A 25,839-nucleotide genomic window follows, 5' to 3' on the forward strand; every position below is an offset into this window, starting at 1 on the left:
CAAGTTTTGCATATAAAATCAAATTACACTAATTGCCTGAGGTGCAAATTATCAGTAAAAAGAACAGGGCTCATAAGGTTACGATGTTAAAACAGGAATTAAATGGAAATGCCTCTGATTAAAGACCATCTCCACTGCCAGGATGCTAACGAGTACAGTCTCCCCCCAGTGCAAACATTCACAGCCACTGGTTAAAAATATTCTGAATTTTGCACAGTATCTGGATTTAGATGTGACCCTTCAGTTGTATACACGCACCTGGAACACCAGCCTCTGCTCTCTCCAGTCCAGGGCCTCCTGCACGGACCTTATGAGCCCCTCCTTCTCCCAGTGGACCCACGGTGAACTGGAATGGTGATCCTGGTACATGCTGCCCCTGGTATTTCACGCTAACCGTGTGAACACCCATTTCAGTTGGAACAAAACGAATGCAGTAAGTATTGTTCTCCCCTTCCATGATCTCCGCCTTATGCACTTTCCCAGATGGGCTAGTCACCTGGGCAGTCATGTCAGCAATGCTGATTTCTGCAAGACAGACATTAAAAAGGACAGATACATTTAGTAGCTGAAGTAGGCGCAGTGATAGACTAGTGGTCTTAGGGCTACTAGATAGCAAGAAGCCTCCACAGTTTAGCAAGGACCATAAGAATCATGTGAATTCTTTGTAGAAGAGTGTCTTGGTAAAGGAATAAATGTAAACTGGTAGCTCAAATATGACAGTTTTAAGAAAATTTGGTTTTACCGGGAATCTTCAGGCTCAGGTCACACTGGCTGCCGACGTTGGCAACAGATGCAGCTGTCCTCTTGCGAGTGATGCTCTCCTTCATCCTGCCCTCTCCAGTCACCTTCACTGTGAAAGCACTGCCTGTGGAGCGAGGGGGGGGGGGGGGGGGAGAGACATTAGAACTGCATATTTACTAGTACTAGTCTAAACATACTATAAAATAAAACGAACCTGGAACATGCTGGTCAGCAAATTTGATATTAATGATATAATTTCCAGGCTCAGTGGGGCAGTACGTGACCTTGCAGGTTCCATCTTCTTGATCCTCAGTGTTAATGTCCACCTTACTGGGCCCTTCGATGGACAGACTAAGGCCTCCATACCCTAGGCAAACAGAACCATACTCCTGTCAGCTGATGTCAATCTACCCAAACAGGACATTAAATACTTTTAAAAAGATGTTTACCTGCGTCTCTGGTATCAATGATGAATTCAGCTGGCTCAAATGTGCGAGCCTCACTAAGACCCTGGCCAGATACACAAACACGACTGGCATCAGCAATCTCCGATTGCTTGATCATGACAGAAATGGGGCTGTTGGGAATGTGGCGGCCATTTTTCTTAATGTTCACAAGGTGTTCTCCTGTCTCTTTAGGCACAAATGAGACACCTAGAAAAGGATGAAGACAGAAAAACAGGAATTTATAGTTTACTACATTCTGCCCTCCAAATCCAGGATTGTTACTACATTAGAACAGATGGATGAAACATTTAGTGAGACTTTTTAGTTACTGCAGATACTCATACAGTAAATACTGTAATTAGGTGATGACCAAGCTTACTGCCACACTTACCAACGTGTCCATTACGGAGCATCTTGAGCAGACATGGCTCCTCACGACCAGAGGGAGTGGTGAGAGAGGCAGTCAGCTGGCTCAGGTCCAGTTCTCCAATGTCTAATGGGATATCCGCAGCAGAACCCACCTTCAGATGGGACATGCGCATGGAGTCATCTCCTATGGACAGGCACACTGGCATGAGCACACTGTACTGATATTCCCATGGACTGTCCTGTAGTTACATCACTGAATGGGTAACTTTGCAGTAGATACTCAATCCCTGTCTGCTTAGCCAAGTTACTGACCTGTGATCTTTGCCACATAGGGACTACCAGGGATGTGTTTGTCATTATACTTGACAAGAATGTTGTAGTCTCCAGGTAGAACAGGAAGATAAGACACAGTGCAAGTACCATCCTGGTTGTCCGTGCAGCTGATGTCTGCCTTTGAGGGTCCCTCAATGGCCAGAGAGAGGCCACCTGATAACACCACAACATTTCAACACAAGCTCAGTTCTGCTATCCCCACATGTTCCACAAACAAGTTAAACGAGTGTGGGAACAAAAATACTACTGCACCTTCTCCAGCATCCTTGGTGTTAACTGTGAAAACTGCAGGCTTATTGACCATCCCATGAATGAGACCAGGGCCATAAGCAGTCACATGACCACTGTTGACGTAATCCACATAGAACTGCAGTGGGCTTCCTGTAAGGGAAATAAAAACCAGTTGGGCGTTGGGCCTGGTTATTTTTCTGAATGCACTTGCCTAGTATGCATGTCATACCTGGAATGTGTATTCCATCATATTTGATGTCCATCTCATGCAGTCCAGCCTCAGTGGGAGCATACTTCACCGTGACGGTGCCGTCTTTGTTATCTGCAATGTCTGGTTTGGCCACTTTTCCAGAGGGCATCCTCACTTCACCTGAAAATGACTGTGTGTCAGCATCTAAAGACCAAAGTGTCCCTTACATGCTGTAACCAACGAGGAGAACATAACATTTTAGAAAAGGTACCTGTGATCTCTCCCTTCTGGATGGTAAATGGAATGACCAAATCGAAAGGTCTCAGTCCAGCCACATCCAGTCCGTTCATTCCCATAGCCCTGTCTGTTGCCTGGGAAGCAGAGAGAAAGGATAAAAATCTGAGCACCAGTTATGAATTGAATCAGCTTTATCCATTTGAGCAAGATTTACAAATGTATTAAGAACAGTTTATGGTTGAATAACCAGTATCTATAAGAATTTACAGTTAGAAATAAAAGCTTAGATTAAAATATAAATAAATAATTATAATACAAACACAATGTTAAATATAACAAAGAAAAGATTTGATAGTTTAAAGAGTGGGAATTACATCCCCAAAAAAGGAAAAGATGATGGTAATGATGACAGGGATGATGTAGCCACCAACATGGACACTGTAAGAGTGAGGACATCATGAGAGAAGAATAAAGGCTTAATATCTGTGATTCACAAGTCTGAACAATAGCAGTGAAAGCCAAGCAGACAGGACACAAGTGACTCATGGAGGGAAATACCACAGAAAAGAACCAATAATCTGAACACCACCACATTACAATCAGCATATAAGCAGCACCCGACAAACAACATTAACGTCTGACACACATCTAGCCATTTTGTTAAATGCAGACTTCCACATTTATTGCTTTCAAAATGGCCGACACTATTTGAATGGCAACAAAATAGGAGTTAGATGAAACAGGGTAGGGCCTACACCCACAGGACGAGAATGGAGATGGAGCTGGAGAAGGGAGATGAGAGAGAATGTTGAGGGACAAATGAGGGTGGACATGATGGATAGGGAGGAAAGGGGGGTGGGGGAGTTTCAGTACCCATGGCTGGCCCCTGTTGGGCGCGTAGGCGTACTGCGGGACCTGCGTCTGCTGCATAAGTTGGTCAGGGGAGGCACCTTCCAAAGCCTGAGACAGGATGACACAATCAAGAGTGAAATAATCCTTAGGAATTATACTGATAAAGATCAGGTCTGGGAAGTTGCTTATTAAGTATGAACTCTCAACCTGTTTTGTAATGTTAAAGTCTCACACACCAGCATACCACAAACCTTAAACTACCTGAACCCACAAAAGCCATTTAAAGCCATTCTAGTTAAAAAAGCCTACATTTTAAAAATGAAAACCTCATTTAATTAAAGAAGCCTTTGTGAGTCTTTAATAGGATTTATGTTTGAACAAGATAAGAATTCTTTTCAAAGTTAAGGTAGATGTGGAAATTAATACAGGCCAGGCCAATATGTAAAATTTACAAAAGGTCTACATACCATAACCTGGAAGGGGCTGTTGGGAATGTGTTCGCCTCCAAAGCGTACACAGATGACGTACTTCCCAGGTTGAGGTGCTGTATAAAAGATATCAAAGGTTCCATCCTCATTCTCAACCACGTCCACATCCACCTCAGCACCATCTGGAGTACACACTGTGCAGGTCACCTTCCCCTTCCCAGCAGCCTTTGCATCCACAGTGATGACGGTCTGTTCCCCAATCTGTATAGTGGGACCAACTCCAGCACCTGGTGGACACCAACAAATAAGTTACCTTCCATGGTTGGAGCATCTGTGTTTAGCTCAAATATCTAAATATCTATAGTAACATTCATTCCACCATGCATTCTGCCTCAGCATGAACCGATGACACTGTGGCAACAGACAGAGCAAGAAGTGAAGGTTAAAATGTTAAAATCAGGATGGCTGAATGTTCTGTTGTGGCTTTTGCACAATTACACATCCAAAACAACCTCAGATCACAATTTTAAGAGCCACTGCACAAAATTTGGCAGATTGTAAGTGAAACCAAAAGCAGCTCTCATTTGTGTTCAACTGTGATGCACCAAATAATTGCGCAGCCTTTCACATCCTTTCATGTGTCTGTTACCTCAGTTGTCCTACTGGTATGGGCCCATTATAACCAGTCATTAATACACATCATTTCTGTCTTAATGTTTATTTCAGTAACCTTACCAGCACATTCCACCTTTTCAGCCATAGGAAAGTAAGGCTCAAGTTAGTTATTAGTCTTTCTTCACTAACAGGACATGCTGTCTGTTATGCCATTAAAAAAAGAGAAGTGATAGAGGATGGACCAAGTCCCTGACCCAAGGCTAGCTGATATAAAATCCTTCTCCTGTGTTAAACATTAGTTTTAAAAGGGAGACTTCGGCCGAGTCAATAACACAATCTCTAGAGGATTATAAAAACTGAAAGCATTACGGTGCCATTCTGCATGCAAAAAGAGTCAAGTCTGGAGCAAGACATTTATCGAAGCGCTTACCCAAACCATGACCTCCGATTGAGACTGTGAGCCCGTGAGAAGCAGAGAGTGAAAAAGTGAAACGTAAGTCAGAACAAAAAATACAACAAAATGTGCTCAAAAAAAGAAAAAAAAACAAAAACATTTAAACCAAGTGGTGAATAGAGTGTGCTGGGAATGTGAGCAGCTCTGCACAAAAGGTGACGTGTCCAAGTGGATGACAGGACTGGGAGCCACACACACAACACTTAACAAAATGATTTATTTCTAATGGGATTCTAAACTGTCCAGCTTGAGCTTTGAGTTAAGACAATCCAAACCTTAAAGGGTTAAAAAAAAAAACACCTGTGTCAAATAGATTTCCAATAGTTCCCTTAAAGCAAAATTAACTTTTGTACTGCAAATATTTTAACCTCCGCCCCCCCCAAAACATGGTTCACAAAAACCTTTAGATCAGTCTTCTAAAAAATGTGCATGGTTTACATACACAAACCTATTTAAAAAAAAAACAAAAAAAAACAAACAATAGTAGCCCTAAGTGGACTGGAGGTCCATGCTGTTGATGAAGGGCCTACCTGTGACAGTGCACTTGCTGGCGTCTCCTGTAGGGATAGCTCGAATGCGATATGGGGAATATGGGATTTCATCACCACCATATTTAATAAGGATGGTGTAGCGTCCAGTCATATCTGGTACATAGGAGACTAGATAAGTCCCATCCTGGTTATCACGAATGTTGGCCTTCTTCGGCTTCCCTTCTGGATCCTGAAATAAAAAAGGATTAATACAAGGAACTACTATAATTATATTATAAATATAATAAATAAGGATTAATACAAGGAACAACCATTTTCCATCTAAACATTTCTTGCACTTACAGTAATCTGGACAGCCAAAAGTCCCTCTCCTGCATCCTTGGCATCAATAGTAAACTCCACTGGCAGGCTGGCAGGCACCCCAGTAGTGTTAAGACCAGGGCCACTGGCACGCACCTTACTGGCATCATGTGTGGGCAAAACCTTCAACTTATAAGGGCTATAATGGCAAGGGAATGTGTATGAGAAACAACATTAGAAATTTCTACATAGACTTCTTGCTAACACTTACTAAATCTTCACTTTAACAATAGCAAACCTGTTGAGTTTTGAGCATAACATTGCTGTTCTAGGTTATGCATACATATAATCTGCTGAACTGCTGTCCACACAAATGATGATCAGAGCATATATCACTGCCCTATCACCTCAAACAACCAGCATCATTCTGTAGTATCTCTAAAGAACTAATAGAATGGCGCAATCCTTCCCAACCAATCAGAATGTATGAATGTGAGGCCGTATCATCAACGGGATGATATGGAGTCTAAGTCAGAGTACTGAATCAACATGAAATGGATGTGTACCTGCGTGGGATCTCCTCATCAGCATACAGCACATTGATGGAATATGGCCCTTCCTTGGTGGGCACATAGCTTACGGTGTGAGTCTGGTCTCCATTATCCACCACCTCAACTGGCTCCACAACACCTGCACAAGACACATGAAAATATAAGCATATTCCAGGTAATGGTAAAATGTTATTCTAGGTAATGTTGAATCATTTTTAAACAGTCAAAATCTCTCCTTCTCCCTCACCTTTGGGCCCCTGCACTCGGACTTGCAGAGGAGCTACTCCTGCCTTGCTGGCATCTACAGTAAAGACCTGTGGGATATTGGCACGTACATTGGTTCCAAGACCTTGGCCTTGGCATTTGACCTTCGTGGGATCAACAGTATCATGAACAGGCACAGAGAATGGGCTTCCTATAAAAGCATACAGTGAAAGAAATAGGTTACTTCTCGTCATATGGGAAAATAACACACAGAGCCTTTGAAGAAAACACTAACCAGTGACAGGTTTTCCACCATAAGTAATATTAAGATTGTAAGTTCCCGGCTCGTATGGGATGTACTCTACAGAGCAGCTGCCATCTTTATTATCAGTGCAGGACATCTTGGCTTCTGATGGTCCCTCCATAGCCAGGCCCAGGCCTCCTGTACCAGCTCCACTAAACAGACAAAAAGAGCGGACGTAAATTCCATACAAAAAATAAAGGGACTGAATTCTCCAATTGTTAAAGCTTCTTGCTAAATACCAACCGAGTCTCCACAGTGAATTTGTTGGGTTTGTTTGTGATGCCAGCCTGCAGTCCTGGGCCATGCACACGCACACGTGCAGGATCACAACCCTCGGTTACAGGTACACGGAATGGACTGTTGGGTACTGGGGCATCATCATAAGAAACCTCTACATTATGTGGACCTGCACAGAGAAGATATTTCAATCAAGTTAATGAATCAAGACCTAGAGATGGATTCAACTTTAATCACTTTATTACACCTAAAAACACACGGCTTTACCTTCTTCATAAGGCGTGTACTCTACTTTGTAGGTACCATCTCCAAGGTCCCTAATAAGAGCCTCAGTGCAGTTTCCAGATGGATTGTTGATGCAGGTCTTGATGTGATTGCCACCAGTTTTTGTTAGGGCACGAGCATCAACAGTGAAATCTGTGGTAGCCTCTCTGAAAACCCCTTCAAGAAAATAATTCCAAGGATATTAACATTTTTAAAAGATTAGGGTTTTAAAAATGACATTTCAAATATTACCCAAATTTATAGTGATGGAAGGGAAACATAAATGTATTTAAATTCAGAGAACTACCTTTTCCTTCAACTCCAGGTCCAAAGACTTTCACGCCACTGGTTTCAACAGCTGGCTCCACATGTAGTCTTGATGGGAAGTTTGGCACATCCTGGCCACCATAGCGGATGGTAAGAGTGTACGCTCCAGGATATAGAGGAATGTAGGTGATGGTATATGTTCCATCTCCATTATCTTGGATGTGCACCTCCGCTTCAGTTCCGTTATCAGAGATGATCTCGATGGTTAATTCAGCAGGGCCAGCGTTAGTGCAGTCTACCACAAACTGGCCGGTCTCTCCAACCTTAGCTCGCTCCAAACCTGGACCAGAGCAACGGACCTGGAGACAGAAGTAATTAAAAAAACAAAAAAAAGCTCAGGAAAAGGATCCAAGAGTTGTTGAGTGTCTGAGCATTTATCTGAAATGCAAAACTGCCCTACCTTAGATGGGTCAGTGGGAGCTACAGCCTCCACAGGGAAGGGGCTTCCTGGGATAGGTGCACCATCGTAGCTGAGCTCCACCTCATAGGGTCCTTTGTCCCTGGGGATAAAGCGAACTTGGCTGGTTTCTGGGCTCAAACCCGGTTCCACCTTACAGGGCACGGATTTACCACCAGGTCCAGTCACCTTTGCAGCAACCTTACCCTGACCACCTGCACCCTTTGATTTGACTGTAATCTCCTGGTCTTTTCCAACGGTCATTTCTGAGGTTATAAAAGAACAATTAAGAGTCAACTCAGAAAAGGACGCAAGAATAAACGCTTCTAGAAACATCATGTTAAAAGATCAAAGGAAATAGGGTTCTAATGACTTACTGTCACCAAGGCCTGAAACATTAATCTTGCTCAGATCAAGGGAAGGAGCTACAGGCACAGCAAAGGGAGTTTTGGGAATGGAGTCACCGCCATAAGTCACATTCACACCCAAATTACCCTGAATAAAAAAATATTTGGCAAAGATTTTTATTTCAAATGAGGGCCAATTTTAAAACTTGCTATTGAGTAATTGTGCAAGTAGCAAAAGCCAGTAGTAATCTCAACTGACTCAAAAGACTGAATAAATGTTCTACCACAAAAATGATGTAGTCACCTGTTGCACTGGAGTATATTTGACAGTGTACGTGTTGTCATGGTTGTTGATGATATCAAAGTCCCTCACTGCCTCACCCTTGTTGGGGCCAGTAAACTGAGCATCCAGCTTGGCTTTACCTGCACCCTTAGTATTCACAGTGAAATGAGTGGGTTTGTTTAGTTCCACACCTGAGGATGATAAAAGGAAAATGAGGAACTTCATACATTTCACGATGGTTCAGTTCACACTACACACCGAGATATGTTCTGCGTTGTCACCTGTTCGGCTAAGACCAGGTCCCTCTGCTTTGACTTTGCTGGCATCATGAGAGGGATCCACTTTAATTCTGATTGGTGACATTGGAATAGGCTAAAAAAAATAAAATAAAAAAGTGCATCAGAGACAAGGTACACCAACCTATTTGCATGCTGACACACCAGTACACATGCATGTATTACCTGGTCTGCAAACAGCACCATGATAGTGTAGCTGCCAGCACCTGGGGGAGTGTATTTAACTGTGAAGGTATCATTATCGTTTCTGATTATGTCAAAGTCGATGTCAGACTCAGCCGGTCCCACAACACCAGGAGCACACTTAATCCCAATGCTGATGTCACCTAAAGAGACATGAAGTCTTGCATATTAGATGTTACAGAGACAAAGATGAAAGTCATGAGTGTTAAAATTATTATGGTCGTACCCTGGCCAGCCTCTGTACAGTCCACAGTGAAGTAAGTTGGTTCAAAAGCTTTCAGACCAGTCTTGGCAACACCAGGTCCAGATACTTTCACTTTATTAGGATGGCATCCAGCTCCAATATTCATCTACAGGTTTAAAAGAAGAATCCAGCAGCATTAAACAAACAAAGATTTGTTATAAAAACCTGTAAAATTAACCTCTATGCAAACATATAAAATGTTTTTGCAATGTTTCCACAGACTGACCCTGAATGGACTTTCCGGGATATTGACTCCACCCCAGGACACCATGACTGTGTGTTTAATGGGCTTGCGAGGGGTATAGCTGCAGCTGTATGTCCCATTACCGTTATCCTTAACCTGCACATCAACTGGGTTTCCATCTCTGTCCTGAGAGTGGGGGAAAAAAAAAAATTATCTTTCTATTTTCAATTGTGTTTTAATACAAAACATGGATGTAGATACATACCTGGGCCTGGATTTTTAGAGGCGCTTTACCCCCCAGTTTGGCATCCACTGTAAACTCTGCTGGCTTTCCAACAGCCAGACCAGTGCTCTGAAGTCCTGGGCCATAGGCCTTTACCTGAAATACAGAAGAGCAAGATGGTTAGTGCGATGCTCTCATTCTCTTGCAATTATTTTGGCTAAAATACATATTACACATCTCAGTACCTTGTCAGGATGAAAGTCTTTGTCCGGTGCTGGTATGATCTCAGCCATAAAGGGACTGTGTTGGATGTCCTCGTTTTTACAGAGGACATGCACTGCATACTCGCCTGGCTCAGTGGGCCAGTAGCGCACATCACAAGAGCCATCACCCTTATCATCACACTCAATCTTAGCTGGAGATGGGCCCTCCACAGAGAAACCTGTACAAGATGTCAAGCATTATATACACAAATGACAACTACAAAGGTGTCCTAAGAATCAGAAACATTTGTGAAAGTGCTAGTGAAACTCACCCAAAGTGCCAACGTCATCTCCAACTGCCTCCACCACAAAGTCTGCAGATTTGCCAACAACACCACCTTCCAACCCTGGGCCCCAGGCCCGCACCTGCTGTGGCCCAGCCTCGCTGCTTATTTTCACCTCGAATGGACTGAAACAGAATATACCACAGGGACAGGAAGAGAGGACAGGGAAAGATAAGATTTAGAACATCTTGTTTATGCCATCTTGAAACTAGGACTAGAACAAAATGATCATGTATTCTAACCTGCGAGGAATATGCTGGCCACCCCAGGTGATGGTAATGATGTAGTTTCCAGGGCTGGTGGGGTAATACTCAAAGCTATAGACTCCATCTCCCAAATCTTTCTTCTTACAGGGCTCCTCCAGACCCTCTGTAATGCACACATGCAGGAAAATTATAATAAATATATAGTCAAAAACACAGAGATAGTTGTTTCTCAGATAACATGCACCACTTACTTGGCCCTTTGATGGTGACCTTCAGATCTCCAGTGCCAGCTCCTTTGGTATAGACCTTAAACTCTGCGGTCTCCTTGATCCTCAGGCCTTTGGGCTGCAAGCCACGGCCTTTAGCTCTGCATAGAGTTGGGTTACATGCTGCAAAGGGACATGAGGAACAATTAAAGCATCACACTTCAAACATGTACAAAGTTAATGCTCCGAATGGCAAGACTTTCGGAAATGGCCAGGAAACTCCAGACATGGTGCAATGAAGATAAGGAACTGCAAGTGGCAGAGCTACATATCTGTAGCAAGCATGGTTACATGTAGCTAAAATAGCAGCATGATGTATTAGTAAAGGAAATGAAAGTTTTATCATAATGAGTGATGTTTTTTTTTATTAACATTCTTTAAAAATAACTGCTGAAAGTGTCACCAAGTCATTAGGATGCCCCATAAATTCCAAGCAATGGCTATAATATATGAAAGTCTGTTATCAAAGGACACTGTATGAGTGAGTCACATGAAAACATGCAACAGGTCAACAGAAAGCAAAGTACCCAACAGATCCAAGATGACAGGAAAGCACGTCAGAGGTCAAGAGGCTGATCCCAAAAAAATAAATAAATAGAAGAAAGGCCAGCAACAGATCACAGTTGTCCTTCAGGAAGGAGAAAGCATTGTCAGGGAAGAAAATAGCCCAGAAAATATAAGAAAGAGAAAAACAGACCATGTGCATTAAAAGACATGAATGTACTTTCTAGGACTCTTCTCCTCCACAACCCACATCACTGCTAGTTCTACCTTTTCCCTACTCGCGCCTTACCTTCTCCAACGTTGACTGTGTAGGGGCTCTTGGAGATCTGGCCCCCAGCAAATGTTATGTAAATTGTATGCTGGCCCTCCTGGGTGGGTTTGTAGGTGCAACGGTAGCTGCTGTTGCCCTTATCCTCAATATGGCACTCAACTGTGTCCTTCTTGCCACTGGGGTCAATAATGACCACCTCAACTTCTCCCATTCCAGCACCTGAAGATGAAAGTTCAACAGTTAATCATCTGTAAAAAATAATCTTATCTTTAAATTCTTCAACACAACAACCCCAAACTTTTGCCCAATTTACACAATTCTACAAATAGACATAAATGGCTTGATCTGAATTACCAGCAGTATAGACATCAAAGTAGGTGGTTTTATTGGCAATGTTGCCCACAGCCTCAAGACCTGGCCCCTGGGCAGTAACCTTGCTGGAGTCACCCTGAGCCATCCCCACCTCCACTTCGAATGGGCTCTTTGAAATATGCAGTCCTGCAAACAGCACTGTTACCTAAAATATAAGAATCAGGGTCAGAGATTGAGACAGATAGAAAATCATCATGTGTGTCTACTAGACAATGACCATTAACCAACAACTATCTGGACCAAATTACCTTATGTTGCCCAGTTACTTTAGGAACATAGACTACTGAGTAAGTGCGATTCTTGTCATTGTTGGCAGTGACTTTAGCCTCCTCGCGATGGCCAGCTGGGTCTTCTACATAAACCAGCACCTCTCCCTGGCCTGCGCTGATTGTCTCCACAGTGAACAAAGCCTTTTTCATCACTACATTACCAGTGGGCTCAATGCCTAAAGAGAGCAAAAGAATTTTATGCAATGCCTATGGATATCTACTGAATCAATTAGCAGTTTTTATGGAGCATTTATGACATTTGTCAAAAGTTACTGTACCTGGGCCATAGGCACGAGCCTTTTTGGGGTTGAGTTTGGGGCGCAATGGGGCACCAGGCTTCAGCTTTGCCTTAGGGAACTGTGACAGGTACGTCATAACTGAGTGTTCATCCACATTAGGATCAACAATTTCCTCTGGAGTGATGACCTGATAGAAACGAGAACAACAGGTGAATCACATCCAAAAAAAAACAAAATAAAAACCCCCATGTTTGCAGAAGTGAGTCATAACACAGACTGTCACCTTGGAGACAGCCACCTTTCAGACCACATGCCAGTCTGTGGCATTAGATGGAAGGCACAAGACATGCGACAAGCAGGAAACATTACCAACCACACGTGTAACTGACAGCATGCAATACACCACACTTGGTAAAAAAAAAAGAAAGAAACCTATTTCAAAACTTCATCGGACAGTTTCATTTCAAAAAAAAAAACCTCTCTTAACGGGGACTGTAATGTAAATATATGCGTGTTACATACAGTATGTCCAGAATAACCAGCAAAGCTGGGCCTGACTTTCAGAAACATTCCTCTCAATGAAGCGATTATGAGATCTCAATGAATAAAATTAAAAACTGACCCTGTACAAGCAAAAATAGGTTTTATACTTTTTTTTCTGTATGTAACAGTAATTATAGTCTGAACGCACCACAGTACTGACCACCAAAAGTGGAACAAGCTTATAAAAAAGAAGTTTGGAAGCAGATTTGCATTCAGATTATTTGATTAAGTCAAGAAATCGTTTAAGTTCCAGGTGATAAGGTGAATTAAATCTGAGAAATTAGTCACCTGAGGAACACCGAGCCACTCGTCAGCCTGCTGCATTGCCTCGCGTGCATTGTCCACAGGCTTTGTCTGATCCCAGGAGTCCCAGTCCGGACACAGACCTGAAAGGGTACCAGCATTTATTTCATATAGGCTTTCTCTAAATTGTTAATTCTAGTGTTCAACTGATTACAAAACATCCATTTAAAAAAATGCAAAAAAAAAACAAAAAAAAAACAAAACAAAAAAACCCCTTTACTGTAATGCAGCATCTGCTGGACATTAGCCCTGCTTTTAAACTATTTGTAATTGCTGTATTTTTAATTTTCTCCAAAAGATCAACTGCAAGTAAAGTGAACTATGCAAACTGTTTCACATATTGGGGAGGATAAAAAAAAAAAATGCAGAGGTGTCAGATAGCCAGATGCTGATTCTTCCCACACCCACTTCAGTGACCTACCAGGGGCACAACTGTCCACTAGTGCTCCCAGAGCTTTGCCTGACTGCCAGTCCCGGCTGAAGTTGGTTATTGGCAGCTCGGGCAGTTTGTTCTGGATCCAGCCCAGGAGCCTCTGCTTTGGCGTTTTCTGCTTGGCATCGTCCGTGTCCTCTTCCTCGTCCCACATGGGCATGGAGATAGAGTAGTGCAGAATGAGGGTCCATATCAAACCAAGAATGAGCTTCAGGTTTCCGTCCACAATAGCTTTACTGTCTGTTGGAGAGGATGCATCGGTTAGACAGGGAAGACAAAAAGGAAAGTAGTGACCACATATACCAAACCTAAATAAAAAAAATTTAAAAAAAAAGTGATGGTAATAAGAAAAAAAAGGCTGAAAGTTAAAAGATTATAAGGAACCATTTCATATTTTATAAAGTAGTATCATTTATTTTAATGAGAGAAATCACTTTCAAAAATGCTGTATATCGTTTTTCTTGCGTTTTCAAATCTGCCATGATTTCAAGATAAACTGCATGGGTGATTTCTAAATGAAGGCAAAATAGCCATGAATTCAATGATACAAATTGATGGCATGAAACATTGTTTTCACACACTGTCATTGTAGAACCTGAACCCTTTTGAAGACTGATGGCAGAGCAATCATGCCGGCCAAGTGGTTGCCACCAGCAAGGTCAACAGATGAGACAGCAGAATAGCAAAACTTGTTACCCGTCTCCACCCAGTTTAAAAATAAATACGCGAAGATCTAAAGCCAGCAAAGACTGGCCATGACAACTATTAGTCATGCTTAGCACACTTCTCTTTTTCTCTAAACAAAATGTACACACCCATCCAAGCACAAAACAGCCACAATTTGTCAAGTGCAATATTGCAATATTACAAATTAAAACTCTCAACTACTCTTAAAAAGGGATTCATATAGCCCAAGCTTCTTAAATAGTGCAAGTGATTACCAGATTTTTAACACAGCCTATACTTCTGAAGTGGCTGAGGCATCATTTCAACTGAAGCCCGAGAACACTGCCGGAGTAAATGGGGCTTGAATCAATTAATCATCATTACAGATTCCAGCAGAGTGGACAACACATTCACCTTGCAGCTAGACACAAGCCCATGCATGTGTGCCCCTGTGTGGGGCTCTGAAGATTCACATAGCTGCCTTTGATCAGTAAATGCTGCGTCACTCCAAACTCATTACCCAACAGCAACGTTCACCAGAGCCAAAAGCACCCTCAACCCATTAGCACATAGGAAAAACGTAGACAAAAGTCTTAAATAGAAACCTAAATGCACTGTATATTTTAAGATCTCAGAACATTTCAGCCTGCTCATGACCCTCACTCTATCCAACAATCCTCTTGCCATGTTAAACAATGCATTTGCAATGATTTGCCTTCTCCAGAGTGTGGTCTATAAACCACAGTAACCTCTCCAAAGTTTGCTGGAATTCAGCATGGTTTCTGGCAAATTTAAACTGGACTGTTGAAGAATCTCAGATCCATTTGCTTCAGGGTGAAAAACAGAACATTGGGTCCCAAAAAAGAAGCTCCGTAGCTCCATTATTCTAACAGCCCTAAAGGGGAATAGTGGTTAAGGGAACAGGGCCATTTGTAGAGTTTAACATGTCCAAAAGATATGACTGCACTGAAGGAGCAGAACTTTGGACAGTCTCCCTTTATTGTACACCAGAATGTGGTTGGGGGGGGCAGCACAGTCAGGCTCATATGACTCCTATGTGCTGAACAACTCTATATGGAGACAGAAAGGGTGTGTGTGTGTGTGTGTGTGTGTGAGCAAGATCAGTTTGTGTTAAACAGGTTGACACTTGTTAGTGGTATCAGAGGCACTTGTATTATGAGTTGTTGAGTACTGAGGGTGTGGAGAGGTCACACCCTCTTTACTCAACAGATCCCACATATAAACAACCTCATGCTGCTCTTCAGTCACTTACAGCAACACATCATTGCGTTAATTGTAAAATGAATCGATTCCCTTTTTAAGCCTAGCAGCAAGTTTTGTAATGGGTGGGAGGAAAGCAGACGACCTGTAGGAAACCCATGCGGACACGAAGATAACACGCAAAACCGATACTGCCGTAAGTTTTGCAGCGATAAGCAGCAGAGATTTCCATACACATGGAAACAATGTACTAGCATTTTTACTTACTAACTAAAATTCCTCCCTGTGAAGAATCCTGGGAACAACTATGACGCAAAAGTGTGTGTGTATGTGTGCGCTACAGAAACACCGTCACTGGCTCTCCAACCCTCACACCAAAACATCACAGACTAGCAAACATATGAAACATGACAGGAATCTGCAACAAGCTCTCCACTATGCTCAGGCCTTTTTTGGACATGATCAGGGCTAGCCATGAATTTCCCAAACCAGGCATTCTTTTTGCCAAGAAAAAGCCAAGTTGGGTACATGTGAGAACTGGGGAAAATAAAGACAGACATAGCAGGAACCCAGAAAGATATAGGTGGGGTAGTTGGGGCATAATAAACAAGTTATTTCAGAAGGCAGAGTTATCAGTTTTTGGATATGAGCACAGATATTCCAGCGAACACATTCCCATGACTCACCATCACACAGGGCTCAATAAACTACAGCGCCTGACGTCAGCACTCCCCTCTGACCCCACACCCAGACCTCTGATGCACCATGCCATGTACCACCACAGCAGAAACACTCACACAGCCTACTAATCCTGTCTGAATGATTCATCAGTCTGGATCAACCTCGGGGATGTGATAAAAACCCATATATGTCCGGTTAAGGTAAATGCTGTCTGTATAAACTTCAGAACTCACACTCATCACAATCCAGATTTAAAAACTTCACGAGGGGTCGAAAAGGAAACAGCATGGCAGCAGGGAGATTCCATGTAGGAAATTACTCACATTCCAATAGGTCTTATCACCAAGTCTTGACCTGAAATCTGGATAAACACCCATAGAGATTGAATGAGTCAGAGAGAACATGCTTAGAAACCAAGGGGTGCTTATACCCCCTCAGGACCCAGCCCAGTGATGGGGACAGCCTTCTGTGTGCATCCAGGTTCAATACCACATTAGTCCCTATTTCAGCCATTGAGAAGACTCAAAAACTCAATGTATTAACTATTGTATCAACAGCTCCGATTAAAAAATAAGTAACACTGATGGGTGCTACATTGCCACATTTAGGAAAGCTTTCTGAAATACACTGTGTAATATATTTCTATACATACATACATACATACATACATACATACATACATACATACATACATACATACATACATACATACATACATACATACATACATACATACATACATACATACATACATACATACATACATACATACATACATACACACACACACACACAATACAACCCATACAACTTACATTCTTAACAGCATGAACTTTGTGAGCAAACTTCCTCTTTCTTTCATTTCTACTGTTTCCAAAAGGTCCCTCCCTCCTCCTCAGCCTGCCTCCATCCCTCCCTTTCTTTTGGAAATGTTCCCCCTGGTTTTTTAGCCTTAAAAGGGCAGAAGCAAACTTGATCCTGGCAGGCCACCCATTTCCCTGCACAGCGGTTTCTGATTACAAGGAGGGAGGGAACAGAGAGAGGAGGGAAGGAGGGAGGGAATGGCAGAGAGCAAAAAGCCTTGAACAGAGAAAACTGCTGCGTTCAGACTTTTGTAAAACCCCATATTGACAGAGCTGGATTGTCATTTGGCTTCTCTTGATCTGTGGCAAACTGTTCCATGCCAAGCTCCATCCCCCTATCCTCACATATCCATCTCCAACTTACTTTCTTCACACACACTTCACATGATCTGCAAGTTCATGCAGAATTGGAAAGTCTATGTTTTATGTACTCATTTGAAAACAGGGTGATCATGAATTTAAACCTATTGCAGGTACAGTATGTCCTGAAATTAATATTTGTACATCAGTTAACAGCAGCCAGAGACAATGTGACTGATTCTGCTAAAAGAACTGGTGAGAAACACCAACAAAGTATGATTTTAAGTTTTAGCTGCTCAACATTTTTTGTGCCTAGTAACACAGGACATGACAACATACCATAAAACCCAAGGGTACCCTAATCATTCCATTGCATCTCAAGTACATATGGATGCAATTGACCGCATTTCTTATATGGGCAATATGCAAGCATGTACTAATTCTTGACAATTACCTCGAGACTTTTGAGTCAATCATTTCATCCATTAGGCAACACCTCCATTCCAGAAGACACTTTCATTCCTTCATTCCCCTGTTCTCCCTCACTGACCCTCCACATCTCCCTCCCTCAAACTGTACAAAGAGAAGGAAAACTGCAGCCCCAGTCTGGAGGCTTTGCAAAAGCATACCATCCATAACCACTATCTTAACTAGTGCCAGAGCAATTCATCTTATCTGCTGAGACGGATCACCAAAAAATGAATCACAGAGGTCCCAGCAGAACAGAGGAAGACTATAATCAAGTGTCCTTTTGTTAGTCTTAAAGCCACCTCATATCCTCTTCCCATGCACATACACATCTTCACCAAAACTGAGCGAGGTCTGAAGATCCACATTCTTTGAAAAGCTTTTCAGAAAACACAAGTATGCCATGTGGTTTATGCAGCTGCTATCTGGGTGAATCAGTGTCCTTAAAGAAACCTTAAAAAGTTTTCACCTAAAAATTGCCACTGCTGCATTTGAGTCACTGAGGAAGACGTTCGTGACAAATCCCTTGTGCACTGAGAGTTAAAATGACTACTTCAAAAACAGTCTAGATTTGCAGAATCAATTTCTGGAGGGCAGAGGAAAGTTTTCGGGTATTACGCCACAAGGTTCTTTCCCGTGCGGTTGGCAGAGGGTGCCATGCACTCACTAATGAGAACCCAAAAAAACACCACTTTATAACGACACACCAGACTCATTTTAATGCATTAATCCAATTTATTTACACCAATGCTTCCCTTTACAACTGCATCAGTTGTTGTGAAGGAGCAGGAAATCCTGGTATTCGCATGGGTCCTCCAGGAGACTCTGCACCCAAAAGACATTGGGCATCATGGGAGGGGAATGGAGGATATCTTTCAACAAGTTGAACAAACGTGCACATCACTTTAAAACAATCCTCAGGCCTATAGTGATGACAAAAAAATTCACTACATTAAAGCAGAATTGAAAACAATTCAAGCTACCTAATGTAATAGAAAACAAATGAGAAGATTCAGGCAGCTTCCTGTTCTTCAAATAAATAAAAAAAGAAGCCCAAGAGAACAGGAGAAGCTCGTAAATAGATAAATAAATAAATACTTTAGTACTAATAATAAAATCTTGCACATTAACAAAGCTGTCTCTAAACAGGCCACAGTACCACCACCACCAGGGCTGAAGTGCCTAACAAATGTATTTCCTGTATATTTTGACAGCAGATTTTCTTCCAAAATAGAGCATTTGAACCTGGTTACTATCAAATCAAACAGATATTTCAGTCATGATGCAAATTTGACCCAAATTGTAGAAAAGTTAATTAAAAAAAAAAAAAAAAAACCCTTTAGAGGCACCACCACTGAGCTTGGAGGAAACATCTACATTCTTGGGCACCAAAAGCACACATGTACCATGCCTTATCCAACAGTGCAAATTCCTTCTTCCGGTCAATTACCCTCTTCCTAACGTTGTTGTGCACAAACATCAATTTTTCAAATTACAGCTCTTTTTTTGCCATTTATATACAAATGCTCGCTAGTTTTTAGAGATTCATGCCTGACTCAAGTCTTATCATGACTGTTCTACACAAGGACTCATGCAGGAAGATTGAGCAATACACCATAACCCAGCACATCACTCAGAACCACACCCAAAATGTGTCCTCACCCGTTCCACTACCTGACCTCCGTGCTCCATGCTTTATCTACAACAGCAACCACAAATAAAACCTGTCAATGCAGGAGGAACACATCCACCACCACTTTACACCCACCACCACTTTATGTACATCTCCAAACTTTAAATGGTCCATTAGCCAGGTTCCTAAATAACCAAATCTTGTTTCCTCAAATCTTGGCTCAATCTTGTTGGAATCAAGCCAGTATTTCTCGGATTAAAAATAACTTCTAACTGCAATCCTTACAGCGATAAGCGCAAGCAGATGTAAAGATTTGTTGCACTGCATCACCTGAGGCTTTAGTACCCAATTTCTTTGTATTCTCTGGCTCCCTTGGCTTGCAACACCTCAATAAATATTCTACATTCATCCCTTAAGGGCTTCTTGAGAAACACAGCCATGCAGAGACATATCCTTTCAGAATCCTTGCTCAACTAGAAGACGCATACCTAATTACCAGCAATGTGAACCGCAGACATACCATGTACTGAACATACGAATATCCTCCCTCAACGGTTGGATATCTGCAAAGGTATTGCTGTTAACCAGGAGGTGGTGTGTTTCAGGCTTGGCCCATGGCGGAATTATATATTTTGTCTACTCAAACACACCTCGTTTAACTTGGTTCATCAGGTGATTTGATAAATAAAGTGTGTTATGGGAACAAAAAGCACTAAAATGTGGAGGCCAAAGTTTAAAGAGACCAGTAGTCTAGGATATCTTGCTAACATTTAGAAATCTGGACGATATATGTGAAAATTGGATCAAATTAAGACTGGCCAATCACCTAAAACAGTATATAACGCGTATAAGAAATTCAGTATACAGACATGACCTTCAAATTCTTTGCATATTTCTGTCCATTTAAATCCTTTATTTATTTATTTATTTTTAAGTACAGCAAGCTGAAGGCATGTTTCACAAAATCAAGACAAATTTCAGACAGCAGTAAAACACACAGCCCTCTACCACTTCCTGTTTAATGGCAATTTTGTAGACAGCGAGGGAGGACACTTGTATGTTCGGTACATGATGTGTTTGAGATCTAAATTGCTGGTAATTAGACATGCTTCTTCTTAATTGAGAAAAGACTTTTAAATGATCTGTCCCTGCATGGCAACGGTCATCAGGAAGGAAGTCCTGCCTGTATCTTTTTTTTTTTTTTTTTTTTAAATTCCTTCTAATCATGAAAACTACAGCTGGTTTATTTGAGTTCATCATGCTCTGATCTCACACTAACCAGTTAAACTTGTGCCCTAGAGACTCTGCTTAACAAAATATATTATATATATATATATATATATATATATACTTCCCTTCTCGATGATATTAGGGCTGATGTGCAGACTTGCCGTTTTTTAATGCCGTTTTGTAGAAACAGGGCTTGAATAAAGCCATACTGGATTGTAGATCTTCAAGGCTTGACCAAGTAAGAGTAACACACCCACACATGCACAAACACAATCTGTGTGGACAGAGCTTTATACGGATTAAAACTGGGCTGTATGTAAGGATTGCCCTGAAGCTGCGTGGATAACTTTGAGATGATGCCAACAGAATTTGGTTCCACACCCTCCACAAAACCTACTTGTTGCGCCTAAAAGATCCGGATTGTTAAATCCAACGTGGACATTCAGCAGCGTTTGGTTTGGGGGAAAAAAAAACAAACAGCCGGTTAATAATAAAGAAAGCAGAACTTCGGTTTCTCTCATCACACAGCTTTACCTGGAATGCTTTATTTCAAAAACCGGGAATGATGAGGGGATGTGCTTAGAGATTTTCCTTCAATTTTCATTGCGCTTTGAGGATTAAATGCTATTGCTACACACAGTAGGAGAGTCCAGCTAGGCCCGACTTCACCGACAATACCCTCTCTCCCGTTATTCTGTGGCCTACACCGCTCGGTTCCTTCAGCACATATTATTAAAAGTATATCATGTTTAAAAGCGAAACATATGATGCACGTGGACAAAACTTTCATTCATGACTGCGCAAAACTTATTCCACACAATCAGATGGGTTCAGGGGTAAACAAACTGCACGAGCAACTTTAAAAGCTCCAGTGAAGCAGGAGATGTGGAAAGTGGAAAAACTTTCAGGGCAGAAAGGAAACATGGGGTAATAGTGAGAAGTGTGAGCGCATACCTATGGACACCAGTTTAATGTTCTCCCTGTCGAGAAACTCCAGCGCCACTGACACGTTCTCCAGCTGCATCTGCCTGAAGGTGGGCCGCTGGTTGTACTTGCGGAACATCTTCTTCTGGCTGAGGACCTCGAGCAGCCCGATTAGGCGCAGACCATCGCTCAGGTCCGTCTGCAGGTTGGCGATGCGCTTGTTCACGCACTTCAGATGTTCGTTGCACCAGCGAGTGAACGTGTTCTGCTGGATCTTCTTCCATGGCGCGTCCTCGGCCAGATCTTTCTCCGTGGCGGGCATGTCGGCGTCCTTGTCCGGTGTGAGAGAGGCGTTGGATGCGGCTGAGGCAGCGCTCGACTGGTGCAGGCGTGGGTGTTGACTCATTCTTATGCTCTCCGCTCGGTCTCGCTACGGGTCTCACTTTTTTTTTTTTTTTTTTTTTTTTTTTTTTAGGGTGGAGTCTTGCTTAGAGCTCTTGTATTGAGTTCTTGTAACTGCAAGAGATGAAATAAGTTTTAGCAAAAAAAGTGTCTAGTAGGACTACTCTATTCAGATAGGGGTAACTTTCTATATATATATATCTGTATATATTTTTATTTTTTGTCGTGATATTACGTAACAAATCGTAATCGCCAGTCTGGTCTTTGAAGAGATTATAAGATTAAAGAGAATGCTGTGTGGGTGTTGGGTGTGTTCAGGACAGAGCCTTTAACTTCATGTGGCTTAAGGGGAACCGATTCTCATGAGTATTTTAATACACGATGGCAAAAAAGTCATGTTCTCATCTTCTCCCCAGAACTTTACCAATTAAAAAAACCCTGAACATTCAGATCGATAAACAGCCTCACAAAATGCATTATGTAGTTTTTATTCCAAAGTAAATCTAATTACCTTGACGTTTGAGAGTTTATTTCTCATCAGGCGCATCAAATTGTGTCTCTGAAAAGACATCAACGCGCAAATAAAAGGATTTAATGGATTATGGATGATTGGCATAAAGAATGAAACTCAAAGCTCGGGTGTTTCTTTCACATCCGACTAGGTTGAAGTTAGCGTCTGGTTTTGCCCAAAGACATTCATCATACACTTCGCTATGAATCTGATGTGAATCATTTGGTAGAGACAGTCTAAACACTCAATGGAACTGGTGTAATTGAATTAAGTCGGGGAATGCACTGTAGGAGAGAGTGTGAACAGATATAGACATCCCTATGCTTAGAAAAACAATACACAATGAATCAAAAGGGGAGACTAGCAAATTGTTGAGTTAAATACACAAAGCATATATTATCAATCCTGGGCTGGATTTTTTTTTTTTTTTTTTTAAACCCTGATTCAATTGATTTAGCAGTTTTAAGTAAATAACATGACCCCCAAAAAATCGTGGTAGAGGATGTTAAGCTTAAGGAATGTTTTCATTTGGCATTTTCTCAGAGCCATCCTCTCTAAGAGAATGTGAGGAATGCCCTCCGTATAATCACTGATGCCCCTTGACCCCACTAATCCCCCTCCCCCCAAAAAACACACATCTCTCTCTCTCTCTCTCTCTCATTCAAGAAAACGTATAAAAACATATGTATATAAGCATTGTCCAAAAGATATAAATGTAAACACATAGTTATGTAATTCAACATTAGGTATATAATATAGATATCACCACAAGACAGTGTTTTCACCTGAATCTGATTGTCTGATGTAAATGCTTATACTTCATGCATAAAGAATAAGTTAAAGAGCTACTCTTCGAAGCAACAAGAAAGCCTTGCTGTTTCATCACCCGAATCTCATTTCATACTTTGGCGCCATCTACAGGACATAATAGTAAACACAACAATATCCACTTTGAATTTCTTACCATGAGTCAAAAGCATTAAAAATAAGGGCCTTAATAAAACATTTTGATGCACGATGTAAATTTATACACACTTTAGTTTGTACACTGATCACCGTGTGATCTATTTCCAGTATGAAAGTGCAAATGGGAGAGAAATAACCTAATAATTGTCTTATTAAAAATAATTCAAAAGTAAGACATTTTCACGTGGTGTACAAAATCAACAGGATGCGTGCAGCAGAAGTGCCATGCATGCACACTGGGCACACAGAGTGCACCATCCGCGCATGCTCACCTCGCTCGAAAGAGCCTTGTGGTCAACCACACAGTGTAGCTGTCAACCACAGAGCTCGCAACCTTCAGCAGACGAATGAAAAACACTGATTACAATACTGCAAAATTATCGGTGTTTTTTCCGGTTAATTCAAGCCTATACAAGATCTCTCTCTCTCTCTCTCTCTCTCTCTCAAAAAAAAAAAAAAAAAAAACCAACAACCCTATTAGCACTTTATCTTGAGCACTATTAGGGTTTCATAAAAAGACGTCTTAAAAGAAATGTTCCAACAGTTGTTTTATAGAAAAAGTTTTTTTTTCAAGACCTACCTTCTACACGAGATACTAGAAACCGTAAAAGGTGTTAGGGAATCGAAATCATTCATACTGATGATTAAGAGCTGCTCAGGTGAGTTATTTTTCCCAGTGTACACTGCGCTGTGAGCGGAGGGGGGCGCACGCCACCATCAAAGTTACAGTGATATACAGGCGAGAAAGCAGGCCGCCGTTTTCCATAGTTTGCCTTATTTGGTGAGGAGGACTTAATTAGGTTACGACATGTTTAAACCCCTGTAGAGAGCCGCAGGCTTTGTGTATGTCGACGCATCAGCACAAGCGCTGGAATTACGCATGAGGAGAGAGAGTGTGAAAGGAATGGGATCTGATACAGAAGAGTGTACAGAAGAGCACGAGATCATCTACAGCAGTGATCCTCCGGCCCTGTTCAGACACGCCTTATCTTCATGTGGACCCCGCATTTGATTATATGCTTTTTAATATTCAGCTGTAAGTAGCAACTATGCCAGATGTCAGATATATATAGAAATATATATTTATATATCAGATATGCAGCTCATAACATAAAGTTTCAGTTTCAAAGTTTCAATTAATCACAAGCTCTTTACACAGTACTGGGAACATCTGTGGATTTCTATTCCATAAAGCAGCAAATGATGATGATGATGATGATGATGCAGATGCACGTAAATCTTATAAACTGTAAAACTGTTCATAGTACTCCGAGCATCAGAGCTCGTCCGTTAATGTAGTCCCCTGAATGTTACCCCTGATGTTGACTAAAGGTGAGTGAAGTAAGAAATAAAAAAGTTTACAAGCATAGATTAATAAGATAAATCAGCGCATTATAACCGTACACTTCACTCTGCATGCAGTTGAAGTTGCACAACTTCTCATCACTGTGATAAGCAAAAGGAAAACTTTTCTGACTTACATGTTTCGAGTTGTTGTCCCAAATGGCCGAGAGATGGTACCTTCTGTACGTTTTCACGCCGCTGCGCGGAGAAAAGTGCGCTATCTCAGTGTCCCTCCCTGCCGGACTGAAGTCTCCCTCAGGGGAAAACGCGAGTTTGGTGAACGCCAGAAAGAACGCGAGTGACACCCTCTTGTTCTTTTCTATCTCCTTTTCTCCTCTCCTAACACGAGAACCTTAATTGGTAAAGTATCAAAGAGGTGGAGGAGAAGGAGGAGGGTAACCCTTTTCTATCCAAGCTCTCTCAGAAAGAAAGAACTGACGTTATACGGCGATGCGACCGCGCCTTCGGATTTTAAAGGTATGATGTCACCCTGGTTGCGCGCGCCCCGTATCCGCTCCGCGTGCGTGTGTGTGTTTGTGTGTTTGTGTGTGTGTGTGTGTGTGTGTGCTCTGCGCGCGCGCACTGTTCACTCTCAGGTCGAAGCAACTTCTTCAGTAGAAGCATTCCCCAAAAGTCTAATCCGCTATGTCCCAATTAAATCACACAGTCCAGTACAGCACACCGCCACAGGTTAGTCACCAAAGGTTTGCTGATCAGACTACATCAGTATTGCCTCATTTTTATTTATTATGGACTGCACTACGTCTTGCTCTCCTATAAGCATGTCCCATAAACTTTAAATGCCTAGATGGTCTGTGTACAGCTTTCAAGTAACTCGCTGTACTCGATAGCCTGTATCTGGTCAACAGGATTATTAGGCTACTCACGGATTCATTGGATTCATGATCCAAATCATTCGAATGTGTCCTTGTAGACTCCGATCATA

General features: G+C 41.9%; 1 protein-coding gene across 4 annotated transcripts in view; it reads right to left on the minus strand.

The window, feature by feature from the left end:
• Positions 1-25,344, minus strand: part of flna (filamin A, alpha (actin binding protein 280)) — a 28,991-nt gene extending 3,647 nt beyond the window's left edge. Inside the window, exons 1-40 of one of the 4 annotated variants that reach the window (XM_058409957.1) lie at positions 25,031-25,344; positions 21,701-22,186; positions 13,673-13,924; positions 13,237-13,334; positions 12,445-12,592; positions 12,146-12,342; positions 11,880-12,042; positions 11,544-11,744; positions 10,736-10,873; positions 10,521-10,647; positions 10,267-10,403; positions 9,977-10,173; positions 9,774-9,887; positions 9,551-9,694; positions 9,307-9,430; positions 9,063-9,223; positions 8,883-8,973; positions 8,623-8,792; positions 8,349-8,466; positions 7,975-8,237; positions 7,555-7,873; positions 7,251-7,424; positions 6,990-7,152; positions 6,738-6,898; positions 6,486-6,653; positions 6,254-6,377; positions 5,730-5,886; positions 5,427-5,616; positions 4,873-4,896; positions 3,867-4,114; positions 3,421-3,507; positions 2,582-2,681; positions 2,350-2,490; positions 2,142-2,270; positions 1,869-2,042; positions 1,579-1,740; positions 1,191-1,394; positions 956-1,108; positions 743-865; positions 259-525 (exon numbers count right to left, since the gene is read on the minus strand). In XM_058409957.1, the coding sequence (XP_058265940.1) occupies positions 259-525; positions 743-865; positions 956-1,108; positions 1,191-1,394; positions 1,579-1,740; positions 1,869-2,042; positions 2,142-2,270; positions 2,350-2,490; positions 2,582-2,681; positions 3,421-3,507; positions 3,867-4,114; positions 4,873-4,896; positions 5,427-5,616; positions 5,730-5,886; positions 6,254-6,377; positions 6,486-6,653; positions 6,738-6,898; positions 6,990-7,152; positions 7,251-7,424; positions 7,555-7,873; positions 7,975-8,237; positions 8,349-8,466; positions 8,623-8,792; positions 8,883-8,973; positions 9,063-9,223; positions 9,307-9,430; positions 9,551-9,694; positions 9,774-9,887; positions 9,977-10,173; positions 10,267-10,403; positions 10,521-10,647; positions 10,736-10,873; positions 11,544-11,744; positions 11,880-12,042; positions 12,146-12,342; positions 12,445-12,592; positions 13,237-13,334; positions 13,673-13,924; positions 21,701-22,076 (6,487 nt within the window). In that variant the 5' untranslated portion in view covers positions 22,077-22,186; positions 25,031-25,344. The remainder of the gene's footprint in view (positions 1-258; positions 526-742; positions 866-955; positions 1,109-1,190; positions 1,395-1,578; positions 1,741-1,868; positions 2,043-2,141; positions 2,271-2,349; positions 2,491-2,581; positions 2,682-3,420; positions 3,508-3,866; positions 4,115-4,872; positions 4,897-5,426; positions 5,617-5,729; positions 5,887-6,253; positions 6,378-6,485; positions 6,654-6,737; positions 6,899-6,989; positions 7,153-7,250; positions 7,425-7,554; positions 7,874-7,974; positions 8,238-8,348; positions 8,467-8,622; positions 8,793-8,882; positions 8,974-9,062; positions 9,224-9,306; positions 9,431-9,550; positions 9,695-9,773; positions 9,888-9,976; positions 10,174-10,266; positions 10,404-10,520; positions 10,648-10,735; positions 10,874-11,543; positions 11,745-11,879; positions 12,043-12,145; positions 12,343-12,444; positions 12,593-13,236; positions 13,335-13,672; positions 13,925-21,700; positions 22,187-25,030) is intronic. The other 3 variants (XM_058409960.1, XM_058409958.1, XM_058409961.1) reach the window with 3 other exon arrangements.
• Between the last annotated feature and the right edge of the window lie 495 nt (positions 25,345-25,839).

This window comes from Hemibagrus wyckioides, linkage group LG15, assembly GCF_019097595.1.
Source record: "Hemibagrus wyckioides isolate EC202008001 linkage group LG15, SWU_Hwy_1.0, whole genome shotgun sequence".
Taxonomy (NCBI): domain Eukaryota; kingdom Metazoa; phylum Chordata; class Actinopteri; order Siluriformes; family Bagridae; genus Hemibagrus; species Hemibagrus wyckioides.